The following is a 21,405-nucleotide window of genomic DNA, read 5'->3' on the forward strand; positions in this document are numbered from 1 at the left end:
TTCACCATCAAGCTGCTCCTGCAGGGCAGTGCCCAGGCCCGCCAGCACAGAATTCGTGTGCTCACTTCCAAAACTGCTCCGTCAATTCTCTAGAGCTGCCTAGAGTTCTAACATATTCCTTGCAGAGCAGCTGGGGGAAGGATCAAGTTCTGGACCCACTGCCCCCTTGGTGGGCTCTCCGGGCTCCAGAGTCCGGACCGGCACCACAGCCCAGGACCAACACCTACTACAGCTCTATGGTGGCAGCTCAGCCAGCACCCCACATCTACACAGTACCTCTCCCTCCAAAGAGTGCTCCCCACCATCCCTGACATCAGCCCCCACAGGTGGCCTAAAGACTGAGCCCCATCTTCCCAGTGGGTCTGAGGTGTAGGGGCATGCCCTCCTGCATGCAGCCCCTCTGGCTCCAGCTGATTTTTGCCACTGTGCATCAGTGTCAGTGGGTCTTCCCTCCCAGACTGGGATGCCTACTTGAAGCAGAGCCTGGGTGGGCCCTAGGGACAAGAAGGATAAACAGACAGCAAGGATGAGTCCCTGGGGTACAAGCTATAGCTGGCCCCTAGGAGAAGGTTTTGGCCCACCTGAAGGACCCTGGATGGTTTCCAGGGTTGCCTGAGCTGGGTTTACAGCACTCAGGGGGAGAGGAATGACAAGAGGCCTCCAGGATTTCTCAGGGCAGGCACAGAGGACAGGGGTGTTGTGGCTAGTACTGAGTGAGCCCCACAGGGGCTGTGATAACAAGTGACACAGCAGGGTGATCTATACCCTCTCCTAGGACCTACCTCAACAGGAAGGACTAGGAATGTACTTTCCTGAAGATCATATTCCCCGCTACCCCAGTCCCTCACTAGTGCTGGGCTCACTGTGCTCGGAGTTCAGAGACGAACAACAGGAGGATGCTCAGCTTTGAGGCTCCCATGCTCGATCTCCTCCCTGCCATTCAGAGGGTCCCCCCCAGCCCTGCAGGCTGGAAAGGCTAAGCCCACTTCAACCCCCTAAGTTCACCCCCTGCAGAATAGTGACCCTCATACCTTTGTAAATCCTGACACCCACCCCCAGAGCCCAGTCACCCCCACACACCAATCAAATCCAGAACCAACTGGCTGCCTAAACCCCCAAGGGAGGGTTACCCCAAGTCTCAAATGAGAACTCAAATTTGCCCCTTCCTGCTAGCACCCTTAGCCCCTGAAAAGCTGTCCACCCCACCAACCTGAGGATGGAAAGAGTGCCAGTTAAAGTGGCCACTCCATGTCCACAGCCAGAGACCCACTAGCACACCTTTGGCCCTGGCCTCACTGCCCACCCCTCTGCCCAAGGATCAGTGAGTGACTGCTTGCCCAGAGCCAGGGGTGCAGAGGCAAGGGCTCTGAGGAACAAATGTGGAGAGCAACTCTCTGGCCACAGAGCTGGGACCAGGGCACAGAAAACCCCAGCTCCCAGACTGCATTTTCTTCACCTTCTACCAAACAGCCCACCCTGCTTGAGACAACCCCATGTCCCAGCACAGGCTGCAGCTCAGGCTTCCCCTAACATTTGTCTCAAGGCAGTTAGCTGCCCTTAGTACTGGCTCCAGCTCCAGAGTGGGAGCTTGAGAGTAAGCAGATATGGATTTAAATTCCTGAGCCCCCACACCAGCTAGGAGGCCTTGGAAGAGCTGCTTAATCTCTCTGAGCCTCAAGTGCCTAGTCTGTAAAATAAACAGAATATTAGCATCCAACTCGGGGATGCAAGGCTCATGTCTGTAAAATACACCACAGGACCAGGTCCACGGTAGATACTGTAGTAACAACAATTACTAAACGACTTTCAGAGAAGTATCCCATAACTGAGGAGGACAGATGAATAGGGGACTTGTCCCATGGGCTTACAGGAGACAGAATCAGAAGCAAAAACTTCAGGTTTCATGTTCAACCATCTATTTCACAGTCAAGAAAACTGAGACCGAAGGAGCAGGAGCTCACCCAGGGCCACAGAGGCAGTCTCTGCCGTGGTGCCTACCGGGCCTGTGAAACACACCCTATGACTGGTCTGTGGGACAAGCAGCCATGGGGGCACCTACCCCTGCCCTGGGAGTCTCTCAGTCAAGCTCCTGAAGGTGGATTTGGCCTTGGGCCCTCTGCCAGCATGTTCACCAGGCCCTGGCTAAGGGGCTGTCAGAGTTCTCCAAAAAAGACCCCTTTCCCTGGGTTCCATTCCAGCTGTAGAGATGGTGGTGGGTGCTCAGCTGGCCCCCTTCCTAGCAGAGCTTAGACCATGCCCTCACTTCCCATGCCCACTCGCATCCTTATCGCCTCCTTTGGCCTCCATCTCCATCTGTCACTCACTGGGGCACAGCTGCAGAAGCCAGTCATGGCCCAGCTCTCTTTCCTTCCCTACTGCCTTGGCCCTTCCCAGGGATGGGATAGTCACAGGGTCCTCTCACTGCCCTTCTACTGTCTCGGACACAGCTGTGGCTTATTTGAGACTCTGTGGGGAGTGGTTTCAGAGACAACCCAGTCACAGCATCCAGAGCCTTTCAGGAAGAAAGTCCTCCTTTGTATCTAAGCACTGCCCCCAGGCTGCCACGTGACTGAGCCCTTTTTGTAACTGGCCACTGGCCTACAAAGGAACCTGGTAAGGAAGCCCTTCAAGTCCTTTGCAATCTCTGAAAGCAGACAAGTATGGGACTGAATCCACCCCAACACTTGGACAGCCTTGGGAAAACTATCTAATTTCTCTGAGCCTTGAGTCTTGCCTCTACAGAAAGGGAACAATGATACTGGTTGCCTTATACAGTTGTTGGGAAGCATCCACGAGCCATCTACAAATGGCCTGGCTTAAAGCCAGGCACAGTTGATGCTCAGCAAGGATCCAAATCAAATCCAGTCTGTTCTGCTCTCACAGTAAAACCTGCAGATGACCTTTTCCTTACACGTTTCTATAGCTCCCACTTGACATGACATTCAAGCTTGTCTAGAGTCTGGCCACAATCTATTGTCTACTTTCACCCAATCCCCACCATCCCCCCACCACCCTTTCTATGTCTCACCAAGGACCTCATGTATACCCCTGTCCTTCCTCTTGTCCACCACAGTCCATGTCCAGTGCCCGTGCTCCCTCCTCCAGGAAGTCTTCTGTGACCTTGCCAGCCCACATCAATCCCCTTCTCCAATCTCCCCTACTCCACAAATTCAGCTTTTGATAGTTTCCACCTGGCAGCCACAGTCCCTTTTTCACAAGCTCCCTAAGGCCAAGGGCTACCCACACTCACCAGCTGCTTGTTGAAATTCTGGACGCATTGTTCAAATTGCTCATCCTTTGTCTCATCTGCCTTCCCCAGCTTCTGGAGGACCTGCAGAGGCAGAGTGAGAAGAGAAGAGTGTTACCTTGAGAAAGAAACTGGCCAGACCAAGAAGGCCCAGTCATCAATACTGAAGGCCTTTCCCCACTCCAGCCAGGGTCTGAGAGGCCCCCAGCCAATATCACCAGCCCAGGGCACTGGGACCATCGGAGGGTCTCATGGCTGCTATGATCCCCAAGAACAGAACTGCATCCACAAGTCTTGAGACCTCCCCATCCTTTCTCTAAGGCTTGCCCATCAGCCAAGAGGAGGAACTTAGGACAGGCCTGCTGTAGTGACTGAAACCAGGAGGAAGGAGCTTCAGAGAGAGCAGGAGGAATCAGGCACCCCTCCTTGATGATCTCACACTGCATGCTGGGGTGCTTCACCCGAGCCCTGGCAGCTGAAAAGTGAGCTAAAAACCAGGGGTGGACCCACCTCCCCACATAGCTCCATATCCTGGGCCCAAGGCTCCCGAATCCCAGAGGGAGAAGCAGAGCAGTGCCCTTCCCACCCTCTCACCCAGAGTGAGAAGGGCAAGGGCAGCCAGGGGTGACCAAGGACTAGGCTCTGTGTCACTAGGAGTCACCTCCCAATCTGACTCGATTTTCAGATATGACCCACTCTAGGGGGAGCCACCCGCTCCCTTTTCCACAGAGCAGCAGGCCTCCCTGGGCACACACACACAGCCCCCACCGTCTAGACACCATAGCCACATGCTGGAGAGGAGGGAAGGGCAGAGGTAGAAGGCACAGGTAGGTAAAGGGGGGGAGAGAGAGAGAGAGAGAGAGATCCTAGACCAGGAGAGGAGCCTGAGAGGAAGCACTGAACAGAAGGGCTGGCCCGTCAGATTCTCCCAGATTTCCCACTCTGGGGTCCTGTTTCCCACAGTCCCAGGAAGGAGGAGGAAGAGAAAGAGGCAGGGAGAAGGAGCGGGGAGGGGAGGACAAGGGAGGGGAAAGGGGGGAGAGGGGAAGAGAGGCACAAAATAAAGAGGCAGAGAGGGGTGAAAACCATGGGAGGAGAGCAGAGAGAGATGAGAGATAGTGGTTCGGAAAGGGGATGCTGAGGCAGAGAGGGGTTGGAGAGAGAAGCAGAGGCCAAGACGGAGACAGACTGCCATCTACAGTGCAGGGCAGCACCTCCATTAAGCAGCAGAAGAAAACACTGAGATGTTCAGTAGAGGCAGTGGCCAAAACCCAGCAAGAATGAGAAGAAAACAGGTGGTGGTGAGGATGGCAGGCAGAGGGAAAAAAAGCTGGGACAGGGCAAGGATGAGTATCAGCAGATGGGACCAGCAGAGCCAGCCCAGCAGCTGCCTGAGGACAGAAGGTCCTCACCATTTTCCCCTCAGCTATATCCTCCCCTCAAAGACCCTAAAGTGGGCTACACTGCCTGAAGCACCAGCTTTGCCCACCCAATACCCAGACTTGGGTTCTGGACCGAGGAATGCCCAGTTCCTGAGGAGACCATGGATTCCCCCCCACCGCCCGGCCCCTGCCCCACTGGCCCAGGAGGGCCTGTGCTTCCCTGCTGCTCCTGGCTGGCTATCCGAGGAGCCACAGCAGGCCAATCAGCACTCAGTAGTACATTCGGCCATCTGTCACCAAGCACCTGCTCTGTGGCCAGTGCCAAGCATCTCTGCTGCAGCAGCAGAGATCAACCAGATATGGGTCCAGCCCCAAGAGAGAAGGAGGCCCATGGGCCTGGTAGGAGTCCAGGGTAGAGGTATATCTAGCCTGAGCAATCAAGGAGGACTTCCAGGGGGAAGCAGCAGCTCATATGGAGGGTAAGCTTATAGCAAAGGCAAGATTAGAAAGATGGAGTACATTACCAAGAAATTTCTAATTATTCAAGGCAACCTGAGGTCACAGAGGATAGTGAGAGACAATGTGAGTGGCAGGAGAGACAAGGGTATGCATTGGGGAGCGGCCCATGAACAATTCTGTGCTGCATGGTCAGCACACAATCTATTGGACCAATGCAGCTGGATACCAAGTAGACACTAAGGTAAGAGGAAGAAAGCAAAATAAGCCACCACCATACCCACAGGCCCTCATTTCCCATGGCAGCCACCTCTATTTGGTCTTGTAGGAACACGGTGGAGCTATGGAAGTGCCTGAGCTTAGATAGCTCTATTACAAAGAGAGAAAGGGGCCTGTGGGTAAGAAAGAATCTCCATAAATCAGAGAGGTCACTGAGTAAGCCAGAGGCTCCCAGGGATCAGGATCATGGCCTGGCTGGCCCTCAATCTTGGAGGACCAGGGGGGTGGCCTGTCCACCTCTGCCTCTTCTCTTTGAGGAGATGCACTCAATCAGCAAAGATCTACACCTGCCATTGGGACTCCCAATGCACACATAGATACACACACTGGCCCCATTCCCAGACCCGGCTGTGTGCTACACCCAGATGGCCAAAGCCACCAGGGAGAGCTTTAGGACTTAAGAAAGGCCAGCTACAGTGAGACTATGCCAGGCAGTGAGAAGACCTTTGAGAAAAGGGACTCCTTCTGTCTCTCTTAGCCTCAAGCGCCTTATCTGGAAAATAAAGAAAATGTTAGCACCCACCTTAAGGCTCATGATTATAAAACATGTCTCTGTACCGGCCCACAGCACATACTCAAGTAACAGCAAGCCCCTCAAAGGCCTTCAGAGCAGCCTGTACATAACCAGGGGCCAGGCCTGCCAACAACTAACCCTCATACTAGGTCCACATTGATGGCATCTCAAGATGCTAGACAGACGTCACATGCACACACTGTTCACATATGCATGGGCATGCATGTACACACAGCAAACTCCTATTCATCCTTCAAAACCTTACCTCCTCTGTGAAGCTGCCTCTGCCCTCTCCCTCTCCCACATCATTCTGTACCACTTAAGGTCTGGGAACTGTACTCCTCATTGCTGTGTAATGGTGCCTAAGTATCCACCACTGGCCCTGCCCCAGCCATGAGAACAGCCTGAGGTCCAGCTCTCTGCCCCCAGCTCCTACAAAAGGCTGAGCACAGGGCAGACAGGCGGCATGTTCTCGGTGTCCACTGGCTAATCTGAGCCATGGGCTTTGAGGGCAGAGTCATGACACTGAACAAAACATCCCATCTCTCAAATTCAGTCTCCTCTCATGGTCGTATACAACAGCTTATTATGAGAAGTAGCCATTAGAACTAGAATTAGAATTAGCATACGTGTTGATCCAAAGTCTGGTCTTAGGTAACCCAAGCTGACTCCAGTGGGTCCCAGCCCTGAAGAAGCAGTGTAGAAGGGGTGACCAGCTTGGGAGGCCCTGAGTGACCTTGGGCTAACTGCTTAAACTCTCCACACCTCAGTGCCCCACCTCTGAGATGGGAGTAATACCTGTAACCACAACATGGTTGAGGCTCAGGAAAACGCTCAGTAAATGTATGTTGGTCTCAGCCTCATTTAATCCTTACTTAAATACACCCCATTTTATAGATGAGGGAAGAAGGGCACATGGCCTGTGTCCCTATCCTCAAGGAACTCGCAGGGTGGCTACTGGAAGAGAAAACAATTTGAGCACCACCTGCCCGAGGGCAGACACCAAGACACAATTCAGTCCAATAAAATCCCACACCCTCAAATGCTACCTGCTTCCTATTTCCCACCCTCCGTAACTGGGGCTGCTGTCACACACAGCAGCTGCTAGGTGCTCAGACTGCAGAGACCCTCCACCTGCTGAGAGGGAAGCTGTGACCTTAGGCCTTGGGGACACAGACGCTCCACCCATTTGATGCATGGTTAGTGGGGACCCCTGTGTCAAGCTCACAGACAGACCATTGAGAGCAACAGGGGGACTCTGGGTGTCCAGGAAGGCCTGGCCTATGGGGGCTCAGAGAATGCAGGATGACCAAGCTGGGTTTTGAAGGAGAAGCAGAAGTTGGGTGAGAAAGAGAGCCTGATGGCAGACGGTCAGAATTCTCACTCTGTCCAGGATTAGGCATCGGGGGAGCCCAAGACACTCCCCCGTTGCCACAGGTCTCCCTTTGTGATAAGCAAAGGGAGCCTTCTGATGGTGGGACAGAGGACAGGCACACAGGCCCCACCACACTTGGTGTTAGCCCAGAAGGAGGAAGTAGGGACAAGTTCAGCAGCACAATTGCCAGCAGTGCAGGAAGCCTTATCAGCGTCACTCTGGTTCCTCTCACCACATCCTCAGCTCAGCCAGATAGGAGTGGAGCTGAAGTGTCTCTGAAGTGACAATCCCACTCGGGGCAGGGCAGAAACAGGAGTCCCCTTCAGACAACAACCACAGTTCAGCCTCTCTGAACCTGGCTGTGGACAGGGCCAGCAGCCCCACCTTGGGGAAATAAGGGAGACTCCCCAGACACAAAAGAATGCCCACTGGAGCCTGGGCTCAGCAGGCACTCCCTGTGGCCAGAGTGCTATGGAGGAGCGAGGTGCTCTTGCCCCAGCCTCGAGGCTGGCCTTTCTCATGACCCAGAGCATGGACAGAGGCCTGCCAAGCCCTCTCCTGTCCTCCCAGGCAGCAAACAGGCCATGGGATGGACAAGCCCATGACGAACATGTGTCTCTGCACAACTGCATGTTGTGCATGTTTTGGCTGCATGGCCACCAAATCCACAGGGACAGAAGACCCCTGCGGCCAGTCTTACCTGAACTAAGAGGAGTTTGTCACTTACTGCCTACAGAGCCTGGAATTTTACAGACATCAAGTGCTCCCTCCTCACAGGGAAATGTCTTCACCTCCATGAGCAGATGCCAGGTAAGCAGAGATAAATCAGGACCCTGAGCCTAAGGTGTTCGTAGTGAGGACTAAAAGCTGCTCCCAAGCTCCAAAACTGGAGGACAGGCACCCGGGAGACCACACCCTACCCACGCCACTCCAGCTGGCCCGCCGGGTATAGACTGTACCTGCAGGCTTACCAGCTGCACTGATGCTGGGTGGCCTGCTGGGACTGCTGAGCCCTGAGCCCCAGGCCATCCCCTCCTGGGGCCTCTGACTCCCAGAGTGCCCAGACCCCCACACTGGTGGTGACACATGCCCACATCTGAATGGCATGACACAAGGCAGGAATAAGTACTTTCTAGAACCTAAGGCTGGGGAGGAGGGAAGCCAGAGGGACAGATAGCCCACCTTCCCAGTCAGGCCTGTGTCCAGGCGCTGTGCCATGTAGCAAAGCTGGGGGCCCCTCCAGCAGCCTGGAACAGCTGCTGTAGAAAGTATCCTACATAGCCATCCATCATCCTTCACACAGAGTGTCCCCAGAACCCCAACCCACACCTGCACACATACTCATACTCACACATTCCAAGGGGGGCTTCATCCAGCTCCCTCTAAGGGACTCACCACCCAGCTGCTGGAATCCCTGAAGGCCTTCACCTTCCTCAACATCTCCTCCAGCCCTGCTCCTCTGCCACCTCAATCAGCCTCAGACTCTGAGCCAGTCGTACGCAAGTGGTGGGCCGCACCACCCCACTGCTTCCTCCCAGCAAAGCTGTGGTCAGGGGAACACAGCGACAGGATGCACATCCTCACACCCTCACACTGAGGTTCTCAGACAAGCAGGGGCCAATATACACATGGTCAGGCAAGTGGAAAAGTTAAAGGCCAGGTTTTCCCACAGATCTCTCAACACACACAGCTTGGCCCTGTTCTGGGCGTTACACCCCAAGAGGAAAAAGTGACCCCGGGCCACTAGAATTAGGAGTCAAAGGCCACCAAGTGGCCAGAGCTGCCCTCCCCCAGGCAGACATTACAAGACGGGATATTCTGCCCATGGACCCCTGGGTTTCTGGCTCTCTGCCACTACCTGGGTTCTTCATGCTACGAGTGTCCAGCCACAATGCAAAGGCTGTTTGTTGACAAACAGAGCCAGCATCAGGCTCCTCAGCCCCCTGAGAGAGATCTGACACTAGAGTGGCTTACCCTGCTCCCGCACTCCTCCCAGGAACCAGGAGTCATTTGGGCAGGGTCTCAGGAGTGCTTGCAAAGACAGCAGGGAGAGGGACAGAAGGAGAAGAGGTCAGCTCCAGCCCACCACTCTCTGCCACATTCCACATGCCCCTCCCAACCTCTTAGTTTGAACTATAAACCTCAAAGGAAGTTGAAAGAAGAGTGCATCAAACTGCCAGATACCCTTCCCCACATGCACTATTACCCCTGGGCCACACTTGTTTTCTCTCTTTTTGTCGGTAAAACAGTGTGGGTGGTTGGTTTATATATTTGCAAAGTAAGCTTCAAACATCATGATCCTTTACCCCCAAATACTTCACCCTTCAATACTTCAACATATTTCCTAAAAATAAGAATGTTCTCCTAAATACCCATAGAACCATTAGCACACCCAATATGTTAAGTATTCATTTAATACTATTATCTGATAAGCAGCCCATACTCAAATATCCCTAGTTCTTTCCCAAAATATTCCTTACATCTCTGTTGTTTCTAGATCTGGGATCCAACATGGATCACACATTGCTTTTGAATGTCATGACTCTTCTCTCCTTTAATACAGAATATTACCTGCTACACCTACTGATTATTCGTTATTGTATACACTTTTTTTCTCTTTCATGACACATTTTTAGAAGTACAAAGCAGTCACAAAAATGCTCCACACTCTAGATCCATCTGATTATTTCTTTGTGATTAAGTTCAGGTTAAACACTGATTTGGCAAGAGGACTACAGAGATGATGTTGTATCCTTCTGGCCACATTACGTGGGGATATGCCCTGCTTAGTATGCTGAACTTGACCCCCTTCATGGTACAGTGTTTGCCAGGCCTCTGCTGTAAAGGTAATTTTCCTCTTGGTCATCAATCATCTGAGGGCTGACACGCTGCCACCATGTGAACGTCTAAGGCCAAGAAATTTTCACACAGAGCATTCACCCTCCATTAATACTTTGCTAGTCAAGTGGGATCCACAGACCAGTAGCATCACAATCATCTGGGAGCCCAGCTGACACAAATACAGAATTTCAGTGCCATTTTCCCTGCTCCAGACCTGCTAAGTTAGACGCTGAACTGTAATAAGTCCCCTGGTACTCAGTATGCACACCGATGTCTGAGCAGCACTGCACCTGTCAGCTTTGACCGAACCAGGTCACCCAAGGCGGCTACCACATACCATATGACCTGGCATTCCATACAGAACAAGTGCCCCTTCTTGTGCCTCTGTGTGGAGAGGTCGGGGATATCACCATTTGTTTGAATCTGTTACCATCATTATTCTTTTTGAAGCTTAAACTCTCCTAAATTTGGCCAGTGGGACCCTGTGGCCATATCGCCACTTGTCTTGAAGTACTTCCTTGCTTTCTGACACCGTGAGATGCTACAGGCTCAGCTGGTACTTCCCCTGCCCCAGCCCAGAATGAGTCACTTCTCCAAGGAGTCCTGATCCCTTCGCTTCAGGAAGAGGTGTGCTCATTGGTACAGATGTGGTTACGCATCTCACTGAATCTTTAGGCCATGCCCTGGGCTGTCTATGCTTACCCCCACTTTAAAGATAAGAAAAGGAATGCTGAGACATTAATTTGGACCCATGGCTAACAAGAAGCAGGGTCAGAACTCTGTGGCTTTGTGGTGGCTGTGAAGAAGTATGGCTCAAATCTCGTCTGCTCTGGCAAACCAGCTGGACTGACAGCCCCAACAGCTGCCCTCTGGGGCCATTCCTCCATTCCAGTCAAGGCCACACAGTCAAGGCTGCTCTGGTGACTGTGGGCATGGTGGGTTGCAAAGAGACAACAGGCTCCTCCAACAGGCAGCTGGGGCCCAGGGGCCCCTTCAGCACTGTGCTATAGCCTGGCCCTCCACAGGGCCTGCCTTCCTTGGCCTCTTCTTCTAAGTGGGCTTGTGGTGCTCCCGCGTAGTGAGTGAGAGGATGAGACACAGGAACACCTGGGGGCTGGCCAGAACCAGACCTGGGTACTCTGACTTCTGGGTTCTTCCACCAGGTATCTCTCCTGGGGCATGGCTCTTGACCCCAGGCTGGTGGTAACTGTACAAGGGGGTAGCTTGCCTTCTCATTCAGCCCAGGAAATTCTGCCGCTCCCTCCAGCAAGCCCAGTGAACTCATTCATAAAGAGGAATTGGGCAACTCTGCCTTCAGAGCAGCACTGCTCACCAAGGCCTATGATTTCCTAGTGACAACTTTGGCTTGGTCAGAAGCTGCAGAGCTGCTGCATTGCCCTTGGCTTGAGAGGGACTGTGGAGAGAGGGGCTGGAAAGAGAGGCCTGGCCTCCCTGAGAGGGTGTTAAGCCTATGGACCCCCTGGCCCAGCCCCAGCCAAGTTTGAGGGATAAGTAGCTCAGGCTCTTGCTTGGGAGCAGAGCCTGGGTCCCAGAAAGCTCAGGACACATGGCTGAGCGGCTTTGGCCAACAAAACCCCTTAGCCTCATACAGCACCAAGAAGTTTTGCCCTACAACTTTCCCAAAGGCTTGATGACTTAAGAAAGATACATTTTGAAACATTGCCCTCAGGCAAGAACCAGGAACTGCATCCCATCTGTAAGAGGCAAAAATGTTCCCCGGCACTAAGGCCCCCAGTGCAGCGCCCCTCTGCACACACACAGGTTCCTGTGTCCACATGGCAGTACCCCCACACTCACACGTCACATGGGGATGCCTGCCACCTGTCTGTGTACACACTCACACACAGGGCTCTTGCCTCAGCCTGAGAAGGCCATGGAGCCAGAGCAACTGCAGGCCAAGAGAAACTGCAAGAAGAACCAGAATGAAGGACAGTTGGAGAGAAAAATCAGAGAAAGGGAAACCAGCAGTGGCCCAAGGTGGAAGGGTCCAGTTCCAGAGCATGTTCACACATACACGCAGGGCTGCCCCTGAGAGTCAGGCTTGGCCTAGGGGCCTAAGTCGCCTCCCCTAGTCTCTCTGACCCCCATCCTCACTCAGGACCTGCTCCCCCAGGCTGCTTCTGGGAATGAGCTGTCTGCCTTCCTGCCTTCCTGCCTTCCTCCCAGGGCAAATACTGCTAACAAGGGCTGCACTCCAGAAGGGATCCCTAACCACCAGATTCCATCTCTCAGTCACACACCTGCCCAGCCAGCCCAGCAGGCTCTCCATGGACACCAGTGGCAGGCACTGCATCTGTCCCCACTTCTGAACTCCAATAAGCCTCACTGAAATCACATGACAAAGCATAACCCCGACACCCTGGTCCAAGGACCCACCCTGAGGGAGGTCCACCACCCCTGACACCCTTACAGGTGGTCTCATGTCACCAGGTCAACCTGAAGTAGTGACTGTTGACCCATTTTACAGATGAAGAAACTGAGGCTCAAAGAAGTCAATCAGTTAACAAGTGGCAGAACCAGGACCCCAAGCCCAATGGTTCAACTTATGATTCTCAAACAGGATTCACAAACACTTGGGAATAACAGGCAGCATGTCTAGGGTTTACTACAAAAGATTCCCACTCCACCCTTCTTCATTCCAAAAATTAAACTGGTAGAAAAAACATTTTCGTGACATAACTAACACAGATATACAGATTGCGTAGCAGAATACAGTCTGCAAAGAGCTCAGCAACATGTAAAACTAGGAACACATTTTCGGGTTCCTACTGGTAAACTACAGCTGGGCTACCCATCCCCACCCCCAGCTCCAAGGCCTCAGCCCCACTTGGCGATTTGTTTTTTAAGTCCTTGTGTTCTGAAAATCGCTGTCCCTGTCACCAGTCCAAAAAGGCTCACCATCCTTTTCTGTGGGCCCCTGGTCAGAACAGCTGACTGACTGAGCAAGCCAACTGGTCTTTCTTGGGAGACTACACCTCTAAAATTATCTCCTTCCTCTTTTAGTTACTTTCTCTTTCCATTATGAAATACTGTCAAGAGTAAAAAGTGGTATTTGGTTTCCTCTTTTAGGTCCTTAACTGGATACACAAAAGCAATGGCTAGCTCCACAATAATGCCTTGAAATGTAACTGATTGGTCAAAAGCCAGAGTGCAGAGATGCCCTTCCAGCCCAGGCCCTTTCCGCTGTGACCACTCCAGGGCTAGCAGCTTAACTCCACCCCGGAGACAGCTGGAGGGATGGAGGCCTCCTCCTCCCCCTCCACATTCATCTCCCTAGGTAGAAGGGAAGGCTCCACCTCACATGGGGATTTTCCAGTTGACTCCAGGCTAGGAGACTCCCTCCCTCCTCTCCTTTCTCCACCCCCTGCCAGTGTATCTGAAATTCCATCCCATTCAGCAGATAAGCTGGGTCCAGGGTCAGGGTAGGGCCACCCAGACCCTAGAAGAGCTAGGGTGGGCTAGGTGACTAGACCAGACTAGAACAGAGCAGAGCAGAGGCAGATGGGACGAAAGCCAAGATGGGGAAGGGGTTCAGGGTCCTCAGAGGGGCCAGGCTGGGTTGGTGGGGAGTGAGACAGAGGCCACAAAACAGCAGTAGCCACTCATCCAAAGGCATCCAAAAGACCTACAAGGGTCCTCCAAATCCTGTGAGAAGATGGAGGTGCTCCACAGAAGAAGAAACTGAGGCTCAAAGTCCCTGACCTCAGGGCTAAGTGGGTGAGAAGCTAGGATGTTAACACAGCCATCAGTTCCCAACCCCAAGGTGCCACTGTGCACAGAGGGGTGTGGGGTCTGCCGAGAGGAGGACAGGCTAAATGAACACTGGGGCCCCAAGGGAGTACTGGAGGGCCCTGGCTGGTTGGTGACAGGCTCTCTTCCCCTCAGAGAGCCCCTTCCCACCAGGCTAAGCCCATTTCTAGCCTCACAGAACCAGGAGTCCACAGGGGGTAGGAAGACTTCTAGAAGGGCCAAAACCAGACAGACCAAGGTGGGCCCCTACTTTTACAACCAAGTGCCACCCAACTATGTAGACCTCCCTACTAGCCCTCCACCCCACCCAGCCCACACTCCTGTGGAAGACAGGACTGTTCACGAACTGCTGCTCCCTCCTCAGTGGCTCCCACTTGACTTCACCCCTCACAGCACTGACCCAACAGCCCCTCTAGTGCGGAGCCCCCACCATGGACATCGGACCTTTCCCCTGGGTTATGAGGGCTGGGGGCATCTTGGATGCCCTCCCCCAGACTGCATAGCTCTGTTCTTCAGGGAGCAAAGCAAGGTCCCTGCCCAGGAGGGGCCAGTGCTCCAAAGGACCAGCATGTGGTGCTCTAACAAAAACCCAGCAGGGTATGGAGTGGGTGAGGCAAGGGAAGTACTGCTCCTGAGAGGAGCTCAGGGAGTGATATATGAAACCTGGTAATGGAGGAATGCCAGAAAAAGGGCACAGCAGGTGCAAAGGCCCTGAGGTGAGAAGAGCAAAGCCAATGTGTCTGAAGAGAGGGTTGTGGACCAAAAAAAAGGGAGGAAGTAGCCTCACAGGGTGATCTGCTCATAATCCTAACTGGCCAGGTCATAGTACGTATTCACACCCCAGGCATATAACTTCTTTAGTAAAAAGTTTCTCTTTGCCTTAAGCAAGCCCTGCCCTTGTTTCTGTGTATCTAGGTAACACACCTTTGATATACCAGAAGTGAGACCTCTTGAAGGGGGTATCAACCCTAAAGAGAGCACATTATATCCAATCCCTACCTTGCCTTTTCCCACCTTCAGGTCATCCTCCTTTCATTCCCTCCATAATTTCAAATGCACAGAAGAAATTATAAGCCCATTATTCTCCAGAACCCTTGAGATCCTGCTCCCTGGCATATACCATCAGTTTGGCTCAGATAAATTTAAAAAACTCCCCTAAAGGTTTGCACATTTCTTACACATATACTGAAGAGCTTTGACCTGACTGGCAGTTTTAAAAGCTTGCAGGCTGCTGTGTGAGGGGACACATGGATGCTGTGTGGGGGGACACATGGCAGAGCAAGAGCTCACAGAGCTGGTTTAGAGGTGATTGCAGTTACCCAGGTGAGAGGCAATGGTGGCTTGGGCAAGGTCAGGACATGGTGAGAAACAGAAAAAACAAGAGGTGACAAAGAGAAGTGAAGGGGACTCCAGGGTCTGAGCCACGTCAAGGAAGTAGGTGCCATCATCTGAGATGGGGACACCTAGGGATCATGGTGAGCTGGAGGTATACAAAGATATCAGGGAGGGACGCAGGGACACACCAGCCTAGGGATCCTGGGGTGGCAGCACAGACCTACCATCAGACTCCTGCCACTCCCCATTCCCCACCCACCTGCCTCAGTCACACCCACTCCAGCAACCAGTTCGGTGGTGACAAGCTCAGAGTGTTGGTCTGTCTGGACAGCTGCTAAGGAAAGGGGAAGGAGGGTCAGGGGCAGGGAAGAGCACTTCTCGCTCTGGATCCCTATGTGTGGGAGAGGCCCCAGGCAGGAGGTACAGGGAGAGGCCCAGCTGTACGACCCTGGAAGGGAACTCTACCTTTCTGAGTCCTGAGCCTCATCAGTGAAACAGCCAAGCCCTCTCTGTCTACGGGGAATTTAAGGGTGGATAATGAGTGGCTGTGGAGGTAAGACAACTGGTTTCCTTCCTGCTCCATTACTGTATCTTGACCCAAGATACCTCCCACCAAAGCCAGAAAGCTCTGGCAGCCTCTCCCATCCAGTCCCCACCCTGCCTCCTCCCCACCACACAGCCCACACAGCCTTTCCTGGTGCCTGGTGCCTGCAGCCAAGGACACCTGCTCCCCATGACTCATTTGGGCTCTCACAGAACATTCCCCACAGAGAGCAAACACCAGCCCACTCCACTTCCCTCTCCTGGCCCAAAATCCCCTCAGCATCCTCCTCACCCATCAGCTCTGCAGGGACCCTGCAAGCCCCCACACACCTTGGTGCCTTTGGAAAAAGTGTAAAATGATAAGTGTCTCATGGAAACCAAAGACCAGCAGAAAGTACTGGCCTCTTCCAAACACTAGCAGCCACATGGGCAGCCCGATGGTACTCGATATTCGACATCTCAGAGCCAAGCCTGGATACAGCCCACTCTATGGAGATGGAGAGGTTCATGGAGGGCCACAGCCAGGGCCACCCACTGGCCCTTGTGTTGTGCTGGGTGGGGCGTTCAGACCCCACCCTTGGCCCAGTGCTCCATGCCACCTGTTCAGAGATATCAACACAGCCACCCCATAAGTCACCACCCACCCACCTGTCTGCTCCATGCAAGTGTGGGTGCTATTCTCAGCCCAGGCTCCTGGATACCGGCCATCAACGCAGGGGCAGAATCTGTCCCCAGGCCACCCACTTCTCCTCAGCACCTGCCTCCTGGGCTCAATGGGAGAACAGCCTGTTCAGAGGAGCAGCAGACATGGGCACAGCCCACAGAAGAGAACAGAGATGAGGCAAGGAGAGGGTGAAGGCCCTGCCTGCACCCATCTACCTTTCCTAGGGGCCCAGCAAAGGTCTGACCAGTGGAGGTCCACAAAACCCCCATAGCCTTCATTAGGTAACCTGCTGCCCTCCTGATGCCCAACCATGCCGGCCCTTCAGGTCAAATTCCTCCAAGCATCTTTCCCTGACCCCACCGCAGACACAAAGACACCCACTTGTCCCTCCAGATGCCCTCAGCCCTTTGCATATGTCTGTTCCTGTCTGAGAAGCCCAACCTAAATGTGCAACCAGGTTATTCATTCATTTTACCAATCAGAACCCTGTACTTCCAGGTCTGTGCAACTGGAACTATTAAATAATACTGGAAGGAGATAAGATATGTGATATTTTTTCAAACATATTATTGCTATTATTTTGGTTATTATTATTTTTGAATTCAAATGAGTCAATCAATGCCCATAGTCAGCTTTAAGCAGCTCCCATCCAGTCCTACCCACCCAAGGGTACACCACACATGACACAGAAGTGAGGAGGGCTGGTCCTCATACCAGTCCCTGAAGCCACTCCCGGCCCCTCCTCTGCCTGGGAGCTGTGCCTCAGTCCTGTACTGTGCGCAAGTTCCCAGTACCTATGAGGCCACCACAGAAAAGATTTCTCACTTTCTGAATGCAGAATCAAGGGTGGGGACTTGTTGGTTCTGGGGTGGCCATGCTCCCAGCCCAGGGCTAGCTCCACTGCATTTCACTAGAGCCAAAGACAAAGGAGAGTGGGAAAGGACTGGAAGAGGAGGGGGTGTTTAATCAACTTACAGGTTAAGGGTCAAGGTTGGGGAGGACAGAAGAGCAAGAGCAGACCAAGAATGGACTAGGGGAGTCATGTGGTTGCCCCAGCCTCAACAGATGGAATGAATGCCCAGGGGGCAGGATGGGCTTTTCTGGGCTTCCTCCTATTAATCCTGTACTCTACTATTCTTATCTAGTGGGGAATGGAGGGGCAAGAGAAACAGAGTGCACAGCAGGGTACTGAAGAAGAAGGCACCATCCTCCAATCGCAGCAGATGCAGGAGGTCAGCATACAGTTCACTATTTCAGGACTGCATACCAGAGCCCTGGGAAGGTGGGTCATCACTCTCCAGATCTCAGTGTCCCACCTTTAGAGTTGGAGGAGGAAGATGAAGACCAGGTGAGCAAGGAAGACCTAGCTCTGGCTTCCCAGGAGTCAGGCAGTGTCCACTCCAGAGCCCCTGTCTCACCATCTAAGGAGGTCTCTGGGGCCTGGCTCACATTCTTCCTTTTAATACTTCCAGGCTCCTTCCAAAGGCTCAAAAAAGCTGAGGCAGTGAGGACAGGGAGGGGTGGAATAAGTCCCCTCCAGAAATCACAGCTAATACCAGTACATGCTTTCTGCCTGCTGGGGAAGGGATCATACCCACTGTCCCCCAGGAGAAACACAGGGAAATCTGAGTAACCACACAGTAACCAATCCCTTTTGTTTAAGACAAAATTGAGGGAGCGTGCCAAAGGAGGCATGCAAAAAATACAGAAGAGAGCAGAATGGGACAAGGTCTCAATCTGAATGCCCAGCGCCAGGTCCTGGAGATTGGCCCTTGGCCATCCCATGCTGCAGCTCTGAAAACATCCAGATCATCTAAAAGCTGGAAGGGATTCCTGCTGCCTACAGGGAGAAGAGGTCAGGGTAGAAGGTCTGAAATGATGGAAAGTGGAGGGGGATCCATGTTGTCACCTGGCCCCCAGCCCCCATAGGGCCTTTCTGGGCAATCCTCTCCCCTAAGGCCTCAGGCCCCACCATCTGGATTCCAAGCTAGACCTTGACTCTTTGGCTGATGGGGGGCCAAAACCAGCCTGGACTCGGGCAGATGGCCCAACAGGACACACACGCAGGGCATGAGTGCAGCTGAACATCCCACACTTGCCTAAGGCATCTCAGCCACCCTCACCCCACAGAACTGAGACCACAAGCTGCTACCTCAAATTCATGTCCTCGAGTGTGAAATGGAGGCACTAGTCTCCCATTTAATCCTCAAAAATAGGGAAACTGAAGCTCAGAGGAAATAAGTAACTTCCCCAAGATCAAGGGCTTGAGAAGAACAGAGCTCAGATTTGAGCCTGAGTCTTCCGCCTTGCCACACTATATCAGATGCTTTGCAAAACCTTTCTCATCCCTTATGTACAGGAGGCTCACACTCCAATTCACTTGGCATTGAATGCCTACTATGTGCAGTGCCAGGTTCACAGCCTCCAGCCTCCACCCTCCAAGGCCCAACGTCCAGAAGAGAGATAGTCACCCCACTTTACAGAGGAGCAAACCAAATTGAGAGGGGTTAAGTAGCTGGTCCCAGTCCTAGGTGGAGAGAAGGAGGAACAAGCTCTGGACCATGTGGGGCTCCAGGTATGTTGAGCACACTTGATTACTCAGGCCTCTCCCTCCACCACACTGCTCAGGAGTGACAGTGCTGGCTGCAGCACACAGAGGTGGCTTCCCCTGGTCTCCTGGAGCACATAACGGGCAAGGTGACTCACGAGTACAGTGGTACTAAGTCAGGACACAGGCATCAGGTTCTGTCCTACTGCTGACCATGGCTTCCCCACAGTGATGACTCAGCTTCCCTCCCCAAGGCCCTGCACACACCTGCCCTCAGGGCAGCTTTCACACAGCCCAGGCCAGTAGGGCCAGGATCAGGACCCAGAATGGTGCTCAAAATCTTCACGTGGACAAAAAGGGGCCAGATACTAAACCTGAGGGGAGGCCTGTGTGACGGCCTTGCAATCTCAGACACCTAAAGTAAAAAGTATAGGATGGTCTGAAATTAAAACTTTCTAACTGGAGGCAGGTTATGGTGGGTAGTCATGTTCTAAGCTAGAATCTTCCCTTGCAAAAGTCAATCTTTACCTTTAGTGAGTCTGTCTATTCTCTTTTTGCATCTACTATAACATGCCTTCAGAATGTCAAATTTCCTTTTTCCAGACCACTCAGAACACAGGCATCACACCAAAGAGAAAGACCATAAATCCCTACATTGTTATTGAATTAATTGGTGACTGTTACCTATCCTGTACCCATGTAAAAGAAGTATGTGTCTACCATTTTACTTTTTATCCAGTCCCAGAAGTTTCTCCACTTTGCTTTCTCCCACTTCCCTAATCTATCACCAGTGGTTTTCGTGCAACCCATTTACATCTTTCTTCTCTTTTGATTGCAATACATAAAATAAGGTGCAAAACTGCCCTTTTCTGGAACATTTTCTCAATCCACTGAGGTTTTGCTTCCCAGCAATTGTCAGTTTGGCTTAAATAAATTTGTAACAGTTCTTATAGGTTTAGATGTTTCTTATGTTGACACTCAAAAAGGACCCAGGGCCTCCCTTGGCTGTGGCCTTCCCCAGGCCCACAGTCCACCCAACCAGGAGGGCCAGGCTTGGAGAATATGGTGGCATTCTAGCTCAGCCAGGCCTGCTTCCAGAATAGACTTCTCCACTGAGTCCTCAGGGAGGAGGGCAGGAAGGACACAAACATATAAACTTTTGGCTTAGTTTAAGTTTCAGAAAAATGATATTTGGGTCCTGTCCCAGGTTCAGCAAATGCATCCAATTAATTGTGGATTCTTTTTCTTGGTTTAGATCACAAGACTCAATTTGTATTCCTGACCGTTAACATGTCTTAAATAGTCTCCCTGGCCCCAGGATCCTCCTCAACTCTTTCTTTGTGGGAGGTAGAAGCTGTAGTATCTTTGCCCAGTTCTTCCTCTAGGAATTGGGGAGCCTCCTGAGGCTCCCTGGGGAGTGCAAAGTTGGGCCAGCTCCATCCAAATATGACCCCCCCGACTGCCTCCTCATGGAGCTTTTGGGGGATCCCCAACACATTGACGGGCCAGTTCTGAAGGTTCACCTTCTCCTCTAGTGCACCAGCCTCCTGGCGTAACCAAAGATTCCAAGCTACACACACATACAACGGCAGACGTGTGTGCCCTGCAAAAGCAGCCCCTACACTTTCATTGAAAACTCTTAAGGACTCATATTTGCATCTTAATAGTCACTATCACCCTCTGATTCTCTGAATTCAGGGATGGCCAGAGGCAGCACCTGGGAAAGGACAACTTGGGGCCAAGTCTAATGACTGAAACTCCAGGGAGGAAATCCCAGGGATTCCCTGAGCCTCAGGGCTCTCATCTGTCAAAGGGAGCCACATTCCAGTCCTGCTGCTTCACACCATGAGACAAATGAAAAATGGTGGGTATGAGGGTCAGAATGTCATGGAAATGTTAAGATTGTCCTCCCTTCCTGAACCATCTAGACCTGGCTCAACCCAGCAGGAATTCAGCTCTGCCATTATCACCTACAGGAGTCCCAGAGGTCACCGCATCTCACAGACTGGATGGGGATCTCGACTTCCCAGTTCCCAGATGGACATACACTCGGGAGCCCAGTCAAGGCTCCACTCTAGTCTGTCAAGCCTGTGCACCCTTCTGCTACACACCAAGCTCCATGAATGAATGAATGAATGAATGATGGGAGACCTCTCACCTCTGCCCCAAGCTCCCTGCCCTCATCTGGACTCTCAAACCACAACCCCACCTGGAACCATTTGTCCTCCCCCATTCAGTCAGGCTCTTGTTTTGGGGGGACATTCTGACTTCCCATCTCAAGGAGGTGATACCACTACCTCCCAATTTAGCTTTCTCAGCCTATACAAGAAAAAAGGAGGAAATGTATTGCAATTCAATTTCAAGGATCTGTCATACACAAAAACAATGACTTACAACACAAAAGCCAGAATGATACATACATGTGGGCTCTGGGGGGCTTCCCCAAGATG

At 52.4% G+C, this 21,405-nt stretch overlaps 1 protein-coding gene across 25 annotated transcripts in view; it reads right to left on the minus strand.

The window, feature by feature from the left end:
• BIN1 (bridging integrator 1) overlaps positions 1-21,405 on the minus strand; it is a 54,376-nt gene that overhangs the window by 23,074 nt on the left and 9,897 nt on the right. For 24 of the 25 annotated variants that reach the window (XM_045825870.1, XM_045825875.1, XM_045825877.1 and 21 more), the window contains exon 2: positions 3,251-3,331. In XM_045825870.1, coding sequence (XP_045681826.1) covers positions 3,251-3,331 — 81 coding nt within the window. Of the gene's footprint in view, positions 1-3,250; positions 3,332-8,604; positions 8,741-21,405 lie in introns of those variants that run through there. The other variant, XM_045825874.1, reaches the window with a different exon arrangement.

The sequence above is a fragment of the Phyllostomus hastatus genome, unplaced genomic scaffold (genome assembly GCF_019186645.2).
Source record: "Phyllostomus hastatus isolate PE091 unplaced genomic scaffold, TTU_PhHast_1.1 phas_scaffold_60, whole genome shotgun sequence".
In the NCBI taxonomy this organism is placed as follows: domain Eukaryota; kingdom Metazoa; phylum Chordata; class Mammalia; order Chiroptera; family Phyllostomidae; genus Phyllostomus; species Phyllostomus hastatus.